The sequence below is a fragment of the Diabrotica undecimpunctata genome, chromosome 5 (genome assembly GCF_040954645.1).
Source record: "Diabrotica undecimpunctata isolate CICGRU chromosome 5, icDiaUnde3, whole genome shotgun sequence".
NCBI classification, from domain to species: Eukaryota; Metazoa; Arthropoda; class Insecta; order Coleoptera; family Chrysomelidae; genus Diabrotica; species Diabrotica undecimpunctata.
Genome location: NC_092807.1, coordinates 76,913,996 through 76,937,577, shown reverse-complemented (window position 1 = coordinate 76,937,577; position 23,582 = coordinate 76,913,996). Strand labels below are relative to the sequence as shown.

General features: G+C 32.5%; 1 protein-coding gene and 2 long non-coding RNA genes across 7 annotated transcripts in view; 2 read left to right on the top strand and 1 right to left on the bottom strand.

Annotated features, from left to right (window-relative positions):
- Nucleotides 1–7,730: 7,730 nt before the first annotated feature.
- LOC140440666 (uncharacterized) lies at nt 7,731–8,674 on the top strand. The gene is made up of 3 exons (XR_011950906.1): nt 7,731–8,094; nt 8,213–8,263; nt 8,320–8,674. It is a non-coding gene; the product is annotated as an uncharacterized lncRNA (long non-coding RNA).
- Nucleotides 8,675–10,950: 2,276 nt separating this feature from the next.
- On the bottom strand, nt 10,951–14,178 carry LOC140441402 (uncharacterized). Of its 3 annotated transcripts, none has more exons than XR_011950995.1 (4): nt 13,931–14,178; nt 13,556–13,729; nt 12,981–13,457; nt 10,951–12,899 (listed from the first exon to the last, which is right to left on the bottom strand). It is a non-coding gene; the product is annotated as an uncharacterized lncRNA (long non-coding RNA). The 3 variants fall into 3 exon arrangements; XR_011950994.1 differs by having other exon boundaries at nt 12,981–13,207; XR_011950993.1 differs by having other exon boundaries at nt 12,981–13,729.
- Nucleotides 14,179–14,286: 108 nt separating this feature from the next.
- LOC140441400 (protein arginine methyltransferase NDUFAF7 homolog, mitochondrial) overlaps nt 14,287–23,582 on the top strand; it is a 378,831-nt gene continuing 369,535 nt past the window's right edge. For all 3 annotated transcript variants that reach the window (XM_072532114.1, XM_072532116.1, XM_072532115.1), the window contains exon 1: nt 14,287–14,654. In XM_072532114.1, coding sequence (XP_072388215.1) covers nt 14,303–14,654 — 352 coding nt within the window. In that variant the 5' untranslated portion in view covers nt 14,287–14,302. The remainder of the gene's footprint in view (nt 14,655–23,582) is intronic.

Below are 23,582 nucleotides of genomic sequence, written 5' to 3'. Positions count from 1 at the left end.
TTTCTCATTATATGTCCGAGATATTCCAACTTTCTCCTTTTAATGGTATACATCACCTCTCTTTCTTTGCCCACTCTTCGTAATACGGTCTCGTTGGTTATCTTGTCTGTCCATGATATCCTTAGAATCCGCCTGTATAGCCACATCTCGAAGGCTTCAAGTTTTTTCTCCATTGCTTCAGTTAGTGTCCAGGATTCAACTCCGTAATACAATATTGAGAAGATATAACATCGTAGGAGCCTTACTTTTATCTCCAGATTAAGATTGTGGCTTTTAAAGAGTTTGGCCATGTTATTGAATGCACTCCTAGCCTTCTCTATTCTACATTTTATTTCCTGTGAGTGATCCCATTGTTCATTTACTGTTGTTCCAAGATAGTTATACTGTTTTACTCGGTCCACTGGTGTATTATTGATAAGTAGTTGAGCGTCTCTAACTTTATTTTTGCTGATGATCATAAATTTAGTTTTTGTTATATTTACTTGAAGTCCAAATCTTTCACTTACTTCATTTACTTTGTTTATCAGTTGCTGTAAACTGTTCAAACTGTCTGCAAAAATAACGGTGTCGTCTGCATAACGGATGTTGTTTAGGCGTTCTCCATTTAGAAGTATTCCATGTTCGCATTTTTCCAAGGCTTCACTAAATATTTCCTCTGAATATAGATTAAATAATATAGGTGAAAGTATACAACCTTGTCTAACGCCTCGTAGAATCTGGATCATTTCCGTTGGTTCACCTCCAAAATTCGTTCTTATTGTGGCTGATTGGTTCCAGTATAAATTTTGTATTATACGCCGATCTTTATCATCCATTTGGGCTTTTGTTAGAATATCCATCATTTTTTGGTGTTGAACTGTATCAAATGCTTTTTGGTAGTCCACAAAGCAGGTGTAAATATCGCAAGTCATATCTCTGCATCTTTGAAATAATACTTGTAGACTAAACAGTGCATCTCTTGTACCTACGCCCTTCATGAATCCAAACTGTGTGTCTTGTATTCTCTCTTCGCATAGCTTGTATATTCTACGATGTATAATTTTAAGAAAAAGTTTTAATGTATGGCTCATTAGACTTATTAGCCTATATTCTCCGCACTTTTTTGCTCCCTGTTTCTTTGGTAAGGTAATAAATTCTGAAAGTAGCCAATCTTTTGGGATATTGCCTGTGTCATAGATATTATTGAAGATTTTACATAGTACTCTTAAAGATTCATCATCAAGAAGTTTAAGAAATTCAGATTGTACTCCGTCTGGTCCTGGAGCTCTACCTTCTTTTAGTGATATTATGGCTGCTCTTATTTCTGCCACTAGTATAGGTGGTCCTGTTTCCGTAGGTATTGGGGGCTGGTTCTCTCTCTCATCAAAAAATAAATTTCTTATGTAATTTTTCCAGGTATCATTGATACTCTCTTTGTCCACGATTATCTCTCCATTGTTATTAACAAGTTTACTTATTCTTCTGTTTTTACATTTACCTGTAATTTCTCTTACCTTCTTATGCACGTTGAAGTCGTCGTATTTACTTTGGAGAATTTCGATTTCTTGGCATTTTTTCTCCAGTTCTTTCTGTTTGGCTTCTCTGATCTTTCTCTGTATCTCTCGCTGTAATGTTTTATACATGGAGTTATCGTTCTTGTTTTTCCTTCTTTCTTCCATTAGTTGCAGAATCTCTGTCGTCATCCATGTCTTATTCTTACCTTCTTCGTTCTTCATAAAATTGTCTTTAATGTCGTCTATTGTTTTCTTAAGGGATTCTATCTTATCTTCTGTGCTTTCCGTTGTATTATCGATTTCTTTAAATTTTCTATTTAATGTTTTGCTGACTATTTCTTTTACTTCGCTACATTTCAGTTTTCTCATGTCATGTTTTTTTTTACAGTTTTTCCGCGTATTTTCTTTAACTTAGTTCTATACACGCCCACTAAAGGATTGTGGTCAGATTGAATATCAGCGCCTGGGTAGGTTTTAATACTGTTGAAACTATTTCGATATCTTTTGTTAACAAGCATATAGTCTATTTGATTTCTAATAATAACGTCTTCTCCGTTGTCTCTAGGTGATTTCCACGTATACAGGCGTCTAGGCGGTAGTTTGTAAAATGTGTTTAGCACGATTAAGTCATGCTCAGCTGCAAAGATACTCATTGTTTCTCCGCGTTGATTTCTCTCTCCTAATCCATGTGGACCAATATGTTGCCCTTCTTTTCCGTTACCTATTTTTGCATTGAAATCTCCCATGATTATAAGGAGTTCGTGTCTCGGTATATCTCTTATAAGGTTGCTTATTTGTTTGTAGAATTCTGATATTTCTTCATCACTATGGTCTGCTGTGGGTGCGTAGACTTGTATGATGTTTGTGTTCACCGGTGACGTATTTATTTGTAACAGGAGGATTCTATCGTTCACTGGTATGAAGTTGTTGACTTGTTTGGCTATACTTTTATGCGTGATAATTCCAACCCCATTCTCATATTTACCATTTTCTGATCCTGAATAGTATACTCTGTAGTCTTCTATATCACAATAACTTGAGTCAGGCCACCTCATTTCACTTATGCCCATTATTTCTATTTTCATGCGTTCCATTTCTTTAATTGCGCATTGGATTTTTCCTGATTGAGCCATCGTCCTAACGTTCCAAGTGGATATCCTCTTCAGACAATTCGTGTGGACTTTTCTTAAAGGTGTTTAATTGGGTATTTCACAGGGATTTTGCATATTAACGACCTGAGAGGCCCTGTGGTCATGGGAATGACCTCTCTTGCCGGATCTTGGTCTCCGATGTCCATGATCAGTATGCGACTTTTTATTGAGTTGTACAGCCATTATAATTGTACTAGAGATATCCATAGGGATCTTTAATATAGTGGTTTCTCGTTGCCTTCTATATTCTTATGCCGTTGACCAAACCATTGATTCTTCCGCCTTTGGGGCCGGTTTCTCAGCCCCAGGACAAAAGAGTGCCCTACCACCTACCAACTCGTCCGCCCGGAGCCGTTGGTCGGTAAGTGGGGGACTGCTTATACCGGCAATCACTCGGTCCCTATCTGCGTTAGCCATCAAAATTGATGTTGCCCGTCCTCTACCGCGTGGAGGTGCAGATTCGGATTTTTCCTTCATCGAGATTAAGACCTTTCGGCATTTCCTAATCTCTCCAGAGCTTTAGAGAACAGATGGGATTATGATATTAGAAAATTAACAGGAACAACGTGGTCTCGAATAGCACAAGATAGAAAAATATGGGCGCAAATGAGCGCAAATTATTAGAACAACGTATAACTAAGACATCGTCGAATAATAATAAGAACATAGAATAACATTGAAATAAGGGAGGCTGCACCGTAATTGGAAACGGTTGATAAAGCTGCACATGATGATGATGATGATATATATGTATATATATATATATATATATATATATATATATATATATATATATATATATATATATTTAAAATATTTAATGACAAAAAATAAGCAAATGATGTTAAGACAAAATTGAATGTTATATAGATAATGATACGCAAATATGAATTATGAAAATTGACTAAAATTATTATTAAGTTTTGGTTCGTTCACTCACTAAAAGTTTAAACAATATTTAAGTAACTTATTTTTAAAATAGTACGAAAACAATAAAAAAAAGAACCTGACTACTCTCAAACCGAGAAGGTTCTTCTTCCGGACGCCTTACGCCGCTGGGACTCGTCCGGATGAAAGCTGTAAGCCCACTGTTCTAACACCAAACTGAACCGCTACTCCAATACCCGGGAAAAACCCAAAAAAAACTCCAACTAAACTAAACTGAAATCCATTACCCCAAATCCAAAATAATCTTTATTGTATTGACTTTTATATTCCTTCTTCCTCCAGCGACGAAAATAAAATCAAAGAAGCTCTCATTAGCTTTATTCAGAGTTGATAAACAAAAAGGCGGTTAGGACAAGAAAAACTAGTCCGAATGATGATAATTAGTGAAGGTTTCGTACACTTTTTGTGACCTTGGAAAATTAATCGAAAACTATGTACCTATTTATAAAAAAAAATGTTAGGATTTTACTATGAATATTTCAATGAAGAATTAAAATTTAACTTATCACGAATATATTATAGGCAAATAGTAATGAAGGATCTCCTTACATTACCGAATTGCTTGGATATTGATGAGAACGTGTACTTAGGAGAATTTCTAACAGAAAGAATTCTGAACGTGATTTGACTGATATAATTAGGGTAAAATTATTGAATAAATGATATTAATATGAAACTAATAATGGTTAAAAAAAAATGATGTACTTTAATTAAAATGAAACTCACCCAACGCAACAATATTTCAACAATTAAACCAAAATCTTCTTTTCCCAAAACTTCTAATATTTAAAAAAAAAAACGCCTTCTGTAACTTAAATTCACCTCTGAATAACTTAAAATTTTTTCTGATAACTTTAACCTCGTGGCGTTGGTCGCTGAAGGATCAACCTTCTGCCCTGTTCAAAGGTTAGATATAAAGTGAGCTCTTACACTTTTAAAATCGTCGGCTTCCGTCAGTTCCAAGCTAAGCGGAAGCGGCAGGTAAGCAGTTTGACCAATTGATAAACAATTGATAATACGATTACATGTATAGTTGGTTGCATACCTTACAGGCAGAATTAAGTTATTTTAAATTTCTCAGTAACGATAAAGTAATCTTATCGTTACAGTACTTGTTAACACTAATAAAGGCAAACATGCTGTATCTTTTAAGAACATTCATATTTCCATAAAAAATAGTTTTTCTGTTCGAATTAGTTCATGTGTCAAAATATCATAATTGATTGTGCTATAAATATTGTTCATTATAGTACTTATTGTATTTATTTAATTCCAAAATATAATACATTCTAATTATTTTTTATTCATGTGACAAAATCTGCTAACAAAATATACATTTGTCTGAGAAAGACCTACATGCACTTTGTTTATTAATTAAAAAATAAATACATGTATATACCTTCTTCAGTTCGCCTTTCCTCCTCCTCCCCCTCGCCCTGTGTTTGATCTAATAAAGAATCTACAATAAATGTTTGTTTTATTTATACACAACCATAAATATTTTAACATACCATTTGCAGATTCCTCCATTTTTGTAGCATAATTGTGGATTGTTTCTAATTCTACTAAAGGAATATCTAAAATAAAGAATATTTTTAAAAGTTATTTTTTAAATTTTAAGAAATCTTACCTTCAACAAATACCAAATCTTCATTTACCTCATCTACTTTTAATGCTGTAAAAAAAGCTATTAAAACATTTTGTTAATTAATTGATCATTTCTCTTACCACTGGTAGAAGGTTGTGGAAAAGAATCGAAGATCTCAACACTCAACTGTTTATTACTTCCAGGTCCTCGACCAGTTTTCATTAGATTAGAGTGAATTTCCCTACTTTTCCTCTTTGTGTTTACTTTCCACTCAAGAAATATCTACGGATATAAAAGTAATTATTTATATTTATTTATTTACTTATTGATTGCAAATATCAGAAATTCAATTTGGATTTATGCAAGGCAGGTCCACAACAGACACAATTTTTATTATTAGGCTAATGGAAACAGTGAAAGAGAAAAATTTACACTAAGTATTTCAATGCGTGAGACATGCATTAAGTTGTTACTGCAAAAAACCCTTAAAAATGGTAATTTTTCAATATTACACTTCTTTATTTTCATTATTACACTTTTAAATCTAGGTCTTTGATTGGATTAATTCAAAATATTATTATTTACCTTTTTCCACTGTTCCGCAGATTTCGGTGGTCCATTACCACGTGCATTTTCTTGTTTGGAAAATTGCTGCCACAACTTATTTATCTTATTTACTTCACTGGGTTTTGTTTTACCCGTCAGTAACACCCTATTTTCTTCTACAAAGGCTATTAAATTTTCATATTGAAATTTGGTGGTTTTTGAAGTTATACTTCTATACGCGCGCTCCACGTTGGAAATTTGTATGGGAGTGAATCTGTGAAAACATTACATATGTAAGATAATGAGTAAGAGAGAGACAGAAGATATATTTTCTCTCTCTTCCTCTCTCGAATATAAAAATGTTCCTTTTTTATATATAATTTAATATTATACATATTATATAAAGATATATATACATATAATAAAATATTTATTAATATTATTATTTATGTGATATGTTTTTTATTATTTATTAAATGTTCATAATTATATTATTCTTTTGTATTTCAAAATAATAATCTCAATAAATCACTGTATAATCCAGAACTATCAATTTTGAAATATATTTGTGTTATGTCCTCGGTAGTGTAGTAGTCAGTATCCCCGCCCATCACGCGGGAGACCGGGGTTCGATTCCCAGTCGGGGAGGCCTTTTTTATTAATGTTATTACATTATTTTCATTTTTAAATACTTATGGATATTGCATTTTAATTTATATTATATTATTATATATGGAATTATGTTGCACTGTATTGTAGTGTATTTTTTTATGTATATTATTGTCATTTTTAAATACTTATGAATATTGCAGTTTAATTTGTATTGTATTATTATATTAATAACAAAATAAACAATGAATTTTACTGCAGAGTATGTGTAAAAAAATTTTGCATTCAACTCCTTTCATACATATATGAAAATAGAAAATTTACATTGTCATCAAAATATTGATTCAATCCTTCATTGTTAGTAAGTTGTTATTAATTCTGTTTCTCTTTCTGCTATGTCTTACTTATAAAATTACATATGTAATGATTGTGCAGATTGAGTCCCAAATAAATTTGTAACGGCAAATGCGTGTATAGAAGTGTAACTTCCACCGGCAGTCCCACTGGACTGCCACACCCGTTTTTTTTTTAAACGTTGAGCCATTTTGTACACAACACGAAAAGCAAAAATGCAATAATTGAAATGCACAAGAAGAACGCCACATGGACCGGGAAGTTTCAAATAAAATCTTGGTGCCAGATGTGCGCTGAAAAAGATGCGTACTTCGCTGCCTGTTATTGACGTCTGTCCTCTTCTAACTTATTCAATTTCTGTATAGTGTTGTTCTTGTCGCGTAAGACAATACTTTCTTCTACTTTAACGTTTTGAGATATATTGCAGACTCAATTTTGCACTTGCTGTATTACAGCACGCGTTATTTTGACAGTAGAGCATGCGCAGATGTGATATTTGGCTTACGCTGCGTTATTGAAAATACGGCCTGCCGTTATTAGGGGAGCCGTTACGCTTTGCGGTATTGGTTGCGCTATTTTCTTTCTTAGGTTATGTTTATTGTTTGTTTCATTTAAACCAAGTTTGTTTGTAAAATTTTTTTCAAAATGAGTACATCAGACAGTAGCAAACGGATCAGATTTACGTCTGATGACGATTTGTGTTTGTTAAAACAAGTTTTAGGTCAAAATCCATTGACCTATCCAGAAAATTGGAGGATAGTTCAGGAGAACATGAGGAGTACAACAGGAAAATTCTTTATTATAAGAACTCTTAAGGATCATTTGTTTCTCTTGCTCGATATTTGGAAGAAAAAAACTGAAGCAGACCAAAAAAGGTTTGTTGCGTTATTAATAAATTTTTTAACAAATAAGACTGATGACAATAAATATATGTCTCTGATCAGAAAAAAGACATTTTGAAAGAGTAGTATACATATTGTATGATATCTAGACTATTTTGTATTCAACAAAATATAACAATTAAAGTTTTGTTTTAGATCAGGAGTAGAAGAAATGTATAGTGAAAGGGACAAATGTTTGCAGGAAATAGCAGATATGTGTGCCGATTTAACTTTGGCACCTCCTCCGAAAAAGAGGAGAGCTATTTCTAAGGAAAAGCAAATTATTGAATTGGGTCGGAAAATGAGGGATAATCATTCCTCAGTATATATAGAAAGTGAGACTAGAGACGCAACACAATTAGTTGAGGTTGATCATAGTTATGGTAAATATTATGCCTTTCTTCTTCATAATAAGATTGTTTAACATAACTATTTTTCAGTTATTTTACCGGAATATCAAGCTGAAGAGGTAGTTGTAGAAAATGTGGTGGCTGAAGAAGTAGAGTCAATGCAAAATACACCATGTTAGTATTTATTTATATTAAAACATATATCTTGTCAAACAAATGTAATGTATGAAAGATGCAAAAAAATGATATTCAGAAAATTTGCTTATTTCACTAACTTCTTTCATTATTTTAGATATTCCAAGAACTTTAGGTAAGGCAGAAGAGAATAAAAAACAAATAATGGGTATGTTTGTTATGTGTAATAAAATAAAGATAAGTATTTACACTTTAAATTTTTAGGACCAGTAAAAAGGAGGCAAAATAAAAGTGTGTTGTTGCGTACAAATGGTTTGGATTATTTAAACAGAAAGAATGAAAAAGACTTTAATATAAGAGCCAGGGAATTGGCAATAGAAGAAAAAAAACTAAATTAGAAGAACGAAGATTAAAGTTAGAAGAGGAAAAACTCAGATTTCAGGAAAAAAATGGGAGAATGAACATAATGAGACGAAGTTACACAGGGAATTTAAAAGACAAAAGATGAAAGCAGACCTGGCCGAAAAAAAGAGTACCTACTATAGCTCTTATTGAATCACAAACAAAAATTATAGAATCATTATTAAAAAGATTACAGAAATATGAAGAATGATGTGTTTCCTAGTTATAGATGTGTAGATTTTATAAATAAAAAGTTAAAATATTATTACATTTTTATTATTCCTCTATATGTAGATGGTTCTTATGTTTTGGGGTTGTTTTTCTTCTCCTTTTAGTTATAATTTCTCTGTTTCCAACATAAGATATAACTTTAGGTATTTATAATTAAAACACAAATTAAGAATGAACTAATATATTATATAAGTAACAAACAACTGAAAAGAACATATTGGCCAAGCAAAAAATTTAATTCTTCATTTTGTGGAAGTAAAGCTGGATTTATAGTTTGACGGACTGTAGACGTAGACGCACTGCAGACGTAACAAACGGACTGTAAAGATTATTTCAATTTATAAATCGACGGAGTGGAATTTTTTCGCATGAGTAGAAACAGTGGCTAGAGTGGCTGACCATGATACTATAATATCCTTTTATTATTTATTATTATTTTATAAATTCTTAACGTTCATTGTAACAAATAATCAACAAAATCAAAATTCGATTATATTGATAAACAACTTTACAAAATGGTGGGCGTGCCAGACAGTTCACTTTGGTTGACAGCACAAAATTCTTCCTTTTGATTGGCCAGACGCAAGTAACGCACTGTAAAAGATGAAAGTTGGCGAACTCTTCCGTTGCAGTGCGTTTCACTTACGTTCCGTCATGCGTTTGCGTTCATTTATAAATAAGAGTACACAAAATTCTATGTTGATCTTTTTCCAGTGCGTCTACGTTTACAGTCCGTCAAACTATAAATCCAGCTTTATACATGTTCACCTACAATGTTATTTAAAATGATGAATTCTATATCATCATCATGAGCATTTGCTAAAATAAGTGCTTCTAAATCATAATCCATTTTCAATAATTTGCGAACAAACGACAAGAAAACAAACAACGTAAATAACGCAACAAAGTGTGCATAAGTTTAAGCACAGTTTAAGCAATATCTCTCTTTGCGATGTGTCAGCCGTATGTCAAAACTGTCAAAATAGCGCGGCGTAAATAGTGCAGCGCAGGCACTTGTCAACTTTGCAATAACTCTCTATTAGACGTGCTTCATAACGTGCACGTTAAAAACTTGATACAAATCACATATAATTGTTGGCAACACGTTATACAGGAATACAGGCTGTTTTGATCAAACGTTATTTTAACATAACGTGTTAACATGTCATATAACGTTTTTGATACATCACAGGGCCCCAAGGTTAGTAGATATTTAAGTTTACTTAACATCTACTAACCTTGACAGGGCCCATTGGCCAATGACGTATAATATATAGACTAAGCAGTCCCATATTCTCCCTATATAATCGGGTGTCCTAAAGATCTCCGCTCAAGGTATGTTTACCAGAACAGCGGCGTGCTCATTTCTATTTTAATGACAATAATTATATTTTTAATTAAAATTAAATATTTATGATTTTTTTTTTGTGTTCTCGTCTATAAGAGAAAAAATTATTTTTATAATGTTTGTAAAGTACATTACCTGAATTTTAATCATTTTACCAACAGGAAATATTGAAGTTTTGCCTAAAGATTAAAAATTCTCATTTTTTAAATTGTATTAGGAACTATTGATTATTATTTAGTGTGAAGGAAATTTTAATAAATAAATCTAATCAGGTTTGCATTTTTATTAAGTGTTGCGAGTTTATTTAGAGAGTCGAAAGATTGCTAGAAGTCTATAAATAGTAAGTGAAAATTTATATCACGTTCATATCACTTTTCAATCAGCTGTGTTGGCATCTATGGTTGATTTTCTTTTTCTGAAGCCTGGCGGATATTGCCCTAGTGTATTTTCTGTAATTTATCTATTTCTTAATGTGCTTGATAATATTTTGTATGTGGTGTTCAATAACATGATTCCTCTGCAGTTACTGATATCCTTCGGTCTCCTTTTTTAATATCGTTATTAGATGACCCCGTCTCCACTACATCAGTATACTTTCTGAGTTCCCTGTATTTTTTATTAGTTTAAGAATCCAGTGCATCAAATTGTCGTCTTAATTTTTTATTAATTCATTTTTTATCATTTCCTGGTGGTTTTCACTGTTGCAATAATTTCCTTGTACTCTTATAAAGCAACTTTTGAAGTTTATATTAAGGAATTAGGAGGAAAATTAAAAGGTTACTTGAGTGCAAACAAACAACAAACTTTTGAATTCTAATATCGTGTTTTGTTGTAATGAATTAAAAATAAACAAAAAAACATCAAATCAATTATACATTTTTAACAAAAAACATACAAAAGAAATAAATCATAAAACATTTTGCAACACAATTAGTAATTGAATTAACGCATTAATGCACACAACGTAATAAATACAGTTTTAATTATTTTCTAAGACATACAATATGTTGTATATAAAGATATAATATGTTATAATAATAAATAAGTTGTGTACCAAAGACTTCTATAATTGTAATGGTGGTGTGAATATACATAATAGGACAAGATAATGCCCTGCCTAAATCGCACAGGCCGATCAGTTTTACATCATTTTTGTTGAAGGCAACAGAAAAAATTCTTGATAGACATATTAAGGGAAGACCTTTGAGGGATCATTCTCTCAATGGCAACCAGCATGCATATCAAGAAGGAAATCAACAGAAACAGCAGTGGACAAAGTAGTTCAGAAAATCAGTCACTCAATTAATAATGGAGAGAATATTTACAAAGCACATTTAATAATGCCCTATCAAATAGATCCACTACCAATGCTTGTTACTATGTGTAACTGGATCAATGCAATGCTGGAAAATATATTGTTGAGTGAATAGAAGATTGTTACAAAGGTGCAAGGAGAGATTTTGGGCAAAACTGCTAAGGGTGTCCACAGGGGGGAGTGTTTTCTCCCCTCCTCTGGTCACTTCTGGTGGATCACTTGATGTCACTTCTTGACGCACACGGGGGAAGAAGTACATGCCTATAGGGATGATCTAGTAATTATGGTAAGAGGAAAATATGGTAATTTTCCTTCCAGCACACTCCAAAGAACATTAAATAACCTTAGTAGGTAGTATGACATGGAAAAATTCTCTATCAATCTTAGTAAAACATGTAGGAGTAATATTAGATAAGCAGCTTACATGTAACGCCCAGTTCAAAAGAATAACCTACAAAGCAAAGGTTTCCCTTTCTACATGTCAAAGAGTATGTGGGAAAATTTGGGGTTTGAAACCCAAACCGATGTACTGGCTATATATGACTAGTCAGACCTATGATTACGTACGGCGCACTTATATGGTAGTTTAAATAACAACAAAAGACCACTTAATAGAAGCTGAATAAGCTTCAAAGACAAGCATGCTTAATCATAACACGAGCAATGTTGACTACCCTAACTGCCTCATGGAGGTCATGCTTGATCTCTCTTCATTACATATATGGATGGAGAAGGATGTGAAGATAGGAGCATACAGAAGGTGGATAAGATGTCAGGAAGCAGGGAACAGGATACCTGGATCAAATCTGGAGAGATAATTAAAAATTACCGAGATTTGGAAATAGTACCAGATGCAATGCAACCTAAATATAATTTTGTAAAATCGTTTACCATCCTCTTTATATGAAGGTAAAAATAGGAGTTAAATAAAATCAATGCAGTGGCCATTGATAAATTGTTGGCAGCACCATCAAAAGTTAATGGATATACTTTTATGCCTGAATCATAAATAAAATTTAAGCAAAGATTTATTAAGGATGCTTTTTCTTATCCACAAAAACTCTCAATTAAAAAATATGCAACTGGCACTTTAAAATTGCCATTTAAGGCTACTAACATAAACACCAGTGCCTTTCATGCTTCTGGTATATTATCAGATTCTATATCTGTACCAAAATCTACAGAGCCAATAAATTTTTTCCCATCCCATTTTACTAGCTTACGAATAGACATTTCGTTCAGCACTAAATTACACACAAGTGTTACAAGTGTTTTATTTTGCTTCCCTGCTTCTTCAACTTTGTTTTTCAAAGCATTTAAAGCTTCTTTGGAAAATCCAGGTGCGCCATCAACAGTTTGGTACCATTTTGGTATGGTTGATGGGTGTGGTAATGAATTATTAAAAGCTCTTCTTACAAAATCATAGGCTTTTGCTGAATACAATTTAAAGCCAGTGCAAATGACCTTAATTCTGGAGAATATTTGGCACATTTAGCACCCTTTAAAAATCGTTGAAACAATGCTTTGGCTGATTCTGGGAAAAGAGGCCTAAAACAATAAAAAATACAAAAATGAAAAAATATAATAATTTAATTTTGTTCTTTATGGGATATGTGAAAGAAAACTTACCAACAACATAGATTCAGCATTTTCTGTAACATACAGTTTTTCTTTTAATGATTGTACCAATGCGTTTATTGTTGTTGCTTGTCGTTTTCATCTTTTAGTAGATTTTCTTAGGGTGTCAATTTGTTTCTTTTTTTTTTGCTATATACATGTTTACTGATTCCATGTATCTTTTTCTTTTTCTTAGGCAGTCTAAGTCCGACATAGAAAAATCCCCCACATAATGCTTCCTAACAATAAAAAGATTTAATGAAAGAAAAATTGCTTATTCAAGGATATAATAATGCAAATGAAAAATTAAATGAATATTGCCTCTTGTTATTTTTTTTAGCTATTAATATTTTCCTTGCCTAAGAGTTCCTCACTTTCTGAGGCAGACAAAGTTAGTTCACTGCTAGCAGTTCGAAATTTAAATTGTGGGTGTCTGATGGACTAGGGAGAGCTTTAGTTCCTACCACCTCTTTAACGTCTTTAGAAGACCTGTATGCAAAGAGAAAACAATATAGAAGAAACAATAAACAGAAAATTTATATAAATATTAAATGCCAATGTAAAAATTTAATAAAAACATTACCCACCTTGGTATAGCTAATGGTTTTGCATTTTCTTTTAGAAGAACAAAGCTAGATTTCATGATAACATCATTTGGATCAAAATGATCACAACAAATACGTGACCATCTGGAAAGCTTGTTCTTATTTAATTGTAAAATGTATATCCAAATTTCCTGTTTTTCTTCGTCAAAAGGAAATCTATGAAAAAAAATTAGTAAGAAAAATTATATTTAAATGATTTTAATAAAAAAAAGACAAAAAATTTAATGGAAATTGTTATTATTCATTATAATGCATAATAATTTATTTATTTATTAAATAAATAACAACTAAACGCCTCCACTGGCTATCAAAATATAACCTAATATTTATAAAACATACATATAAAAAATAACTTACTTGAAAAGTGATAACGTTTCGCTCTTCGAACTTCAGCGACCACAAACAAGATACCTAAATAGCATTTTACTAAAATAGTAGGTAAATGACTCTCAAAAATTTTAAATAAAATTTGCTTGTCACAAAAAATATGTAAACACACAATTTCATATCAAAACAATAACAAAGGTATTTTATTTCATGTTGCGGACACTTTTTAAAGCGTTCACAGAGTCTATATATTATACGTCATTGCCATTGGCCAACCGCCAAGTATTAGGTGGCTGTGGCCAAACCGAAATATTTTTTTTTGACATTTGCGGCTATATTCATTTTCGGTAAACTCATAACTCAAAATATTATTTATCTATGGTTTGAACTTTGAAGTGAATAATGAATTTATGTGCTATATTAAAAGGAAAACCAAGGCACTATTTTCTTAACTTGCACAGAAATTGTTACTCAGTGAAAAAACTAATTAAAGATGAAGATAACTTAGGTCGACGACTTTATCAACAAATTAAAGTCAGGGGTCCTATAACTGTGGCTGATTATATGAAGGAAGTACTTACTAATTCTACAATGGGATATTACATGCACAAAGATGTTTTTGGAGTTTCCGGTGACTTTATCACATCTCCAGAAATCACTCAGATGTTTGGAGAAATTGTAGCTGTTTGGTTAATAAATGAGTGGCAAAAAATGGGGTCGCCTAAACCGATACAGATAGTTGAACTGGGACCAGGTAATATTCCAGCCAACTTATATATTATAATTTGACCGGTTAACTTTATTTTTCGTACAATGAACATAACCTATAGATATGTTTGACGTTAAATGTAAGCTTAATATACGTCAGTGTTGCCATATACTCAATTATTTCACACTCTCACATATAAAATTATGGCAAGATTTATATTATATGAAATGAAAATTTAAAATTGAAAAATACATATATAATTAAAAGCATTAAAATTATACCATAAATATTATAAAATAAAATTATATCTTGCATTTCTACATTTAAAAATACTTATATAATAAAAACCATTAAAATTATGATTAAGGTAAAAATTAATAGGTAGTTTAGAAACTTTAAAAACTACAGAATAAAGTAAAGTTAAATGAAAAAAAAAAAATTAGGTTAAACAAAAGAATACACTCAATATTTAGCTATATTTAAAGTAAAAAATACTATTTTATGAATGCTTCTTAATATGAATTCAAAAATTGTGGCTTTTCATAACAAAACATTATATAAAAATTAATGGGAAATCCCAGTAGTTGGCTGTATACCATCGTTTAAAAAACTTATACAGAAGTAAAACACTTCACATTTACCTAAGTATATACCTAAATACAAATGTGAAGCATTTTAGTTCTGTATAAGTTTTTTAAAACATTATATAATAATTTCGTCAAAGTATCTTTCTATTTTAAAAACTCCTATACTTTATACAAAAAAATGTGGCAACACTGTGACACACAAACATATAGTTCGATGGCAAGGTTATGTTCATTGCACTCAAATTAAAGTTAGCCGTTTGACCATACCTGTGAAGATAAAATTGTTGCCAAAAGTGTTCAGTTGAATATTACACATCTTACCTTCTTTAAAATAGATACTTTCTCTTTCCTTTGTTTTAGACATATATATGAAGAGTTTTTAAGATTAATATTATCAGTCATTCAGTGTATAGAGACAGTATTAGTAGTGAATGAGAATATAAAATACTGTGAAAAATCCTTATCATTTTATTATTCATCATATATTTTGTTTTACACATTTCAGATAACTATATTCTCTTGATAAAAACTAGGATATTTTTCCTACCAGCACTTTTGCTAGGTATTTTAAGTGTGTAAGGTTAATATTTTGAACATAAACACTAAGGCAGTGTCATAGTGATACCATATAAGTATAAAGTAAATTGTTAGTACCAAAAGAAAAACTAACTTTTATAATTGTTTTATAAATTGACTATTAATGACTTTTTTCAACACCTTGTTACAAGAATTTAGTAAAAAAAAATATAAAACCAGAAATAATTATTAATACACACTTGACATATAACTCTTCTGTGCTCAGTGCACAAAGCTTCCTGGCAACCAAAGCAAATATCGCAACCTTTCCTGTTTGCACTTCTTGGACAAATGTGGCAACCTTTCTGGCCTACTAGAATATTGTCCTACCCTCCTATCTTCTTTTCCCAAAACATATAGTATTAGTTGCGATGGTGTAGTAGGTATATGACTCTGGCATGAAATTTTTTAAGAAATCAAACACTGGCTAACAAGTTATCATAGCTGGGTAATAGGCAATAAATGCCGGTAAGGTACTGAGAATCATAAGTTCCTCCTACAGCTGTAACAGTAAACAACAGATATTGATAGGGGAGTGGTGTCGCCTGCCATCTTATGGTAGTAGGGTTAAGTAAATAATTGTTAAGTAAATAAACTTGAAGTCTTCTTTAAATTTTTGGTGTGAAAATCTAAGAAAGGTACTGTTTTTAGGTGTAAACCAATTAACTGAAATATTTTGGTATTGCCATCATTTAAATTGTCTTTTTTTCTGTGTTTTGATAAAGGAATTAATAGCTCTTAGGTATGGAGCCAGATCCACTAAAATAACTTATATGAAAACACTTTCACTAAAAGCAATTTCCACTAAAAAAACTTTTACTAACTGTTACTTCCACGAAAAAATTTCCATGTAACTCACTTTCACTAAAAACCATTTCTGCTCAATAAAATTTTTAACGATGTATTATTGTGTTGCGATTAGAGTAATTATGGAGATTAATTGATCATGAAATGTGAGTAATAACATATAAAAATTTTCAAAATTACTCTCATCACATCACATTATGACAGTGAGTGGAGTTAATGACAAGTGTTTAGACATACTTAAGCATATGTTTTTAGATATAGTAGAAAATGAATGGAAATTAAACTAAATTATTAATTAACCCTTTCAGTCACTGTGTAGTCAATTGAATTTGTCAAGAATTTTAACTTTGTTTAAATAAATATTACAGAATGTTATGGTATAGCAACAGTGTAGTTATCTCACAGCATCCAATCTTAATTAGATTTATGACCCCTAAGACAATCTGTTAAATTCCAGTTGAACTAAAGTAGTTTCTCTGTTTACATTCACAACGGTTTATGAAAGCTATCAACGCTACTCAAATTATTATATTTTTTACCCTTCTAAAACTGAGATAAAATTTTTGGAAACTTCTAGATGCAAATAATAAAATTACATAGTAAGTACACTTAAAAATTTCCATAATATGTCAAATTATTTTTTTGAAATTATATGTCGTCATTTGACGACAACGTGACTCAACGACTTGAGTAATAAACATTTTCACTGTTATTTGTAGATCTAAAAATGAGTCAAATAAAGAGATTTAGGACTCTTTCCAGCCATCTAAAGAAACTTTAGATTTAGTTCATTTTATATTGCAGAAGCTTTAATTTAATGTAGCATAGGAGCTAGAAAAAGAGGGTGCCTGTCAAATGGAACTAAATCAGAACCGTTGAACAGGAAAAAGAACCAGGAAAATCGGCCTATTGATGATGTAAGGTTTGACACGATAGCGCATTTTCCACTGCAGGAAGAAACGAAATCTTCAACACGATGTAAACTCCCAGAATGCAAAGGCAGTTCCCGTATTTTTTTGTCAAAAATTTAAGTACATCATGTTTGACAAAAAATAAATATTGTTTTTTACAATTTTATAAACCGTAATTTTGTTTAATATATTATAATCATTAAATCATGTTTTTTTAAGTAAATAAATGTATTTTTATTCTACCGTTTAGGTGTAAAAGTATTTGTAATAGTTCATTAGTTCGTAACCAGTTAGTCACAATGTCGTCAATTGACGACATCGAAAACGGGCCCTGTTTTAATAAAAAAATGCTATTATTCTTATTTATTATTAACAAAATATTTTTCATTAGCCTTATAAAAAGTGTTACCGAAAGGGTTAAGAAAAATGGACATTGCTAAGCAAACATAATTAACAAATGATAAAATGTTTGCCAAACTATTAACATAGTCCAACCTATCCTGGATGTTGTCCACAGCTACTACAAACTCTCCTTATTTAATGAACTTCTTTATTAAAATCTCAAGCTTTGATTTTCTATAATCAATATTTGTTTTTCTATATTTGATCGTGTTAAAGATCATTTATTTATTACCTTGTGATTATTTATTTATCTTGTGATCATTTTGATAATTTATTTATCGTCTTTTATTCATGTATTTATTGACTGTATTTGTTATACAATCCTGACTATTTTTTTAGATTGTATATACTATATTCATACAAGCTGGATTCTCACTTACATTTTTTATCTGTTGCATTGTTGTACAAATATAATTATTTAAACTTTTTATAAACAAATCATTATTACATTTTTTTATTTAAAATCAATCCTTTTTACATAGAAAAAACTCAGTACCAGCTCAGTTTTTATAATAAACGCGGATCAAAAAGAACTAGCAGTATATTTACAAGATAAAGAAGTATGAAAACTTGAAAATAAAATTTTATTAAAATAGAAAATCATGCAGAAAGAGGTGAAAATTATCCTGAAAAATTTTAAAAAGAACTACAACTAACTTTAGATAGAGCAAACTATACTAACACAGAAATAATAATAATGTTAAATTTGAATGCTGGAACAGGAAAAGATCCAAACTGAAGTATAATAGAATTAACAACTATCTACTGGTAGAAAAATGCAAAAATTATAATAAATTATGTTGTGTCTATACAACAGATATGAGAACAAAGATACAAACAAAAAAAGAAGCGGAGCAAGGAACAGAACAGACTAGTATACTCGGTTCGCTGATCCCACTGCCAACTTTCTAATAAATTTGGTAATCATTTTTTTGCTAATTGGTTAAATTTTGACCGATTGGAAGTACCTAACTGGTAATTACTACACAACCAAGCACGCATACTTGTAACCAATATTAATTGTAACTTAAAAACAGAAACTTCAGTTTATTAACAAAATAAAACTGTAACAATTAAAATGTTTAAATATTTATTTTAGTCGTTAGATTAGTATTTACAAATTGAAAGTTTTTAGTGAAAATTAAAGAATATCCACTCACATTTTTCATGATTATTTTAAAATGAAAGGTAGGAATTTTTGAGTTGTATGTTTCTGACATTGAATCTGTCAAAAGATTCCTAAGCAGAGCGAATTTACTGTAATGGCAGAAATGCTCTTAGGAATAGATATTATTATTATTAGGAAGAACAAAGAAATGAATATTATAAAACAACAATAAACAAACGAAAACAGAAAAATATAAGGAAACAATATTAGAAAACATAGAGGACAAGATATGACATTGGATGAGACATGGAAACAATTTAAACAAAACCATGTTAAATTTGGTATATTAGAGCTTAAGTAGGTATAGCCTTTGTAGACTTAAATGATTTGTACTTATATAACTTTTTTTTCATATTCAAAGAGATGAAGGAAAATCTGCATGCAACCTTTCCTCTGTCACTCCAGACATTAGGATGGAACCACTGGTTAAGGTATAACATCTTTCCTGATGCCGTGCTGTATTTCCCATTCCTCCTTCCACACATTCATCGGGAAAATCACACTTACACGAACCACCAAAGACTTTCAGCCCCGCTCCTTAGCGAGGCTACCATCTCTCTCAAGTCGTCTCTCTTTTTCGTCCACCTATTTCAGCCTGCGACAGTCCGGCCCCATCTAGGTGTTATTCGCTCGTTTTAGAACTCAGTTGCGAGTTCCCTCTCCTCTCGTTTTTGTTAAGAGAGCAACTCCCCGATAAATTTGTAGATTCGTTGTAACAAATATAGTAGGCAGATCACTTGGGACAATGTCCCTGATGTTATAAGATCTGTAGAGTAGTGTGAAGATAAATTTGAAACTAAATTAAAATAAAAGTTGAAACTGAATGCAGTTCGGCTAGCTGGGTATGCTTGAGACTGGTCAGTTGATACTCAAGGTAGGGTTAGGCCTATTTGCATGCCCTGAGAAAACAGTAAAGAATAGAAAAGATGTATATTAACTAAGAAAATATAAGAATAACCAAAACGAACTAAGAGTAAGTACTGACAACAGGAATATAGGAGAGAAGAATGATTTGGGCGCCAGGGAAGATGTTTACTGGACTCTTAGTCTAACAAACACTTCACCTAGTGACTTTATTGCTGCTGCTAACTATGTTTTCTGTAACTAGATATAACCTTATTAAAAAAAAAGAAGGTGGTTTAATAAAACAGATTATTCCTTATAACCCAATTTAATAATAATAAAATAGAAAACCTGTAAACCGTAATGTACAATTTAACTTAAATACCCTACATGAAAATCCCCTCAACAAAGTTATATATATATATTTAATTTTAAATACACTTATCATACAAAATCCTATTGACCCCTTTTTTTATACAATATATTTACATTCCCTAATGTACTAGAAAAGTATGAACTTTTATTATGAAGTTTTATTCATTAATTAAAACAAACTTTACTGACAACCAACCTATTTATATATTCAAACAATTATAACCCCTCCCTATATTTAACACAATGTATCAGTTTGACAATTTCTAAGTTGATTCCAATCAGATAACCTGTAGATATATTTAAATTGGTCTGTTCAGAAAGGAACAGATCCAAGATGAATCAGTGACATTACCAGTAGGGCTGTAAAAATACAAAATGGACCTATGTGCACAAATGACCTTACAAAAGTGTATTAAAATCCACCCCTACCCTGTTATTACTAATACATATATATATATTTAAAATATTTAATGACAAAAAAATAAGCAAATGATGTTAAGAAAAAATTAAATGTTATATAGATAATGATACGCAAATATGAATTATGAAAATTGACTAAAATTATTATTAAGTTTTGGTTCGTTCACTCACTAAAAGTTTAAACAATATTTAAGTAACTTGTTTTTAAAATAGTACGAAAACAATAAAAAAAAGAACCTGACTACTCTCAAACCGAGAAGGTTCTTCTTCCGGACGCCTTACGCCGCTGGGACTCATCCGGGTGAAAGCTGTAAGCCCACTGTTCTAGCACCAAACTGAACCGCTACTCCAATACCCGGGAAAAACCCAAAAAAACTCCAACTATACTAAACTGAAATCCATTACCCCAAATCCAAAATAATCTTTATTGTATTGACTTTTATATTCCTTCCTCCAGCGACTAAAATAAAATCAAAGAAGCTCTCATTAGCTTTATTCAGAGTTGATAAACAAAAAGGCGGTTAGGACAAGAAAAACTAGTCCGAATGATGATAATTATTGAAGGTTTCGTACACTTTTTTTGACCTTGGAAAATTAATCGAAAACTATGTATTTATAAAAAAAATGTTGGGATTTTACTATGAATATTTCAATGAAGAATTAAAATTTAACTTATCACGAATATATTATAGGCAAATAGTAATGAAGGATCTCCTTACATTACCGAATTGCTTGGATATTGATGAGAACGTGTACTTAGGAGAATTTCTAACAGAAAGAATTCTGAACGTGATTTGACTGATATAATTAGGGTAAAATTATTGAATAAATGATATTAATATGAAACTAATAATGGTTAAAAAAAATAATGATGTACTTTAATTAAAATGAAACTCACCCAACGCAACAATATTTCAACAATTAAAAAAATGCCTTCTGTAACTTAAATTCACCTCTGAATAACTTAAAATTTTCTTCTGATAACTTGAACCTCGTGGCGTTGGTCGCTGAAGGATCACTCTTCTGACCCGTTCGAAGGTAAGATATAAAGTGAGCTCTTACACCTTTTAAAATCGTTGGCTTCCGTCAGTTCCAAGCTAAGCGGAAGCGGCAGGTAAGCAGTTTGACCAATTGATAAACAATTGATAATACGATTACATGTATAGTTGGTTGCATACCTTACAGGCAGAATTAAGTTATTTTAAATTTCTCAGTAACGATAAAGTAATCTTATCGTTACACCGTGTCCACAACCACTGATCTCTCATCAGTTTCTCCATTTCTCTCACGGAATCAAACATTCTACAGTTACGCTCTCTTTTAAATTATTTTATTTCGTCCGCCCAACTCTCGCATTTCGTGTGTGTCGAGTATCCGAAAGACCACAGTAAAGGCACTGGTCGGACTGAGCCTTCCTGAATCTTAAGAAGTAGCCATGGCCTTTGAGCATTTGTATCAGGTAATAATCAAGCTGATTATGCCTACAGTCCACCCAGCTTAGCGAGTTCGGGATGTGATTTTGTCCACTTCACCACATCACGTGTTGCCTCCCAATCTTCTTGCCACTGGTAGATTGAAACTAATCTCTCCTCCAGCCTTACCTCACTCATCTCTCCCTCACCAATGTTCCGCTACTATGACTATAAACTCTGACCCTTTCAATTGACCACCACTTCGCTCAGACCGGCAGTTGACACAGTCCTGTAGCCATATGCTACCCGCAGCAGACTAGTTCTGGCTACGCGTACCATGAGCCTTTTGTACGTTGGTATTTCTAAATCCCCTCCCCAAACTGGGTCCGCGTAGAGGACGACAGCCTGCACAACATGGTGAAGAACCCCCTCTTCGTGTTTGGGTCCACCGATAATGGGCATTATCCTTCCCAGCGTAGCCATTCTTTGACTGGATATGCGGGTCACCCATCGCAGATATTCCCCCCAACTCCCTTCCTGATGAAGAGTAACTCCCAGATACTTAACGTACTTCGTTGGCGTTACTCTCGCTTCTACGCTCCCCGGTACTGTAATTTTACCTCGACGATGGTGGGAGGGCCGAGTAACCGGTTGTGGTCCCTGAGAATGTGAGGGGAGCACGACCAGTGAAACCAAGAACAGTACCAAGCGTCCAGCGCCTGTGCACCGGGTGAGCGCCGGACACCGCCGCTGGACGCTAAAAGGCGCCGCAATAGACCCAATTGCTACGCCTTCCATCCCTTACATCTGGCTGTGCCGCATCCCGACGAACTTAAGGACTTAACGCTTTCACTGCTACCCCCTTTAGTTTGTGGCACCATCCCAGTCAAAACATGGTCTACGACCACATCTTCGACGGCCGTTTTTTCTTCCACATAAATACTCCTAGTACAGCCAGTATGATCCCCTCCTTCCCCGACCAACATCCTTAGGAGAAAACCTAGGCCAAAATCCGACGGAGTAAACCAGCGGGAAAAAATCCGTAATCCAAGGTGTTAGAAACCGTGCTGAAGGATGAATGACCACACGACACGGGGCCACAAACGGTTCCCTCGGGGCGTCTGGCGAAACCCCGTTGTAAGCAGCCTTACCACCACATGCGGGGCTCTGTGATGGAGGATTTTTTTTCCCTAGCTACTCGTGGGATTTAAACGCATAATAAATTCTCTAAAGAAACCGCGGGCGACCTGGGCTGCAATCCAGGAAGAAAACTAGACACAGCCAGGAGGAAAACAAATTCTCTTCCTGACGACCATAATCTAAAGAGAAAAGCCTCGTACGTTAGGTCGATCTCCGAAGTATATAAAAAGAGACCGTGCAGTCAAGCAATGGAGTTGCTTGACTACATAGATGATGTGACAAAACAAATAGAGCGGCTTACTTCCTTAATACAGGAGTACCCAAATACGGCA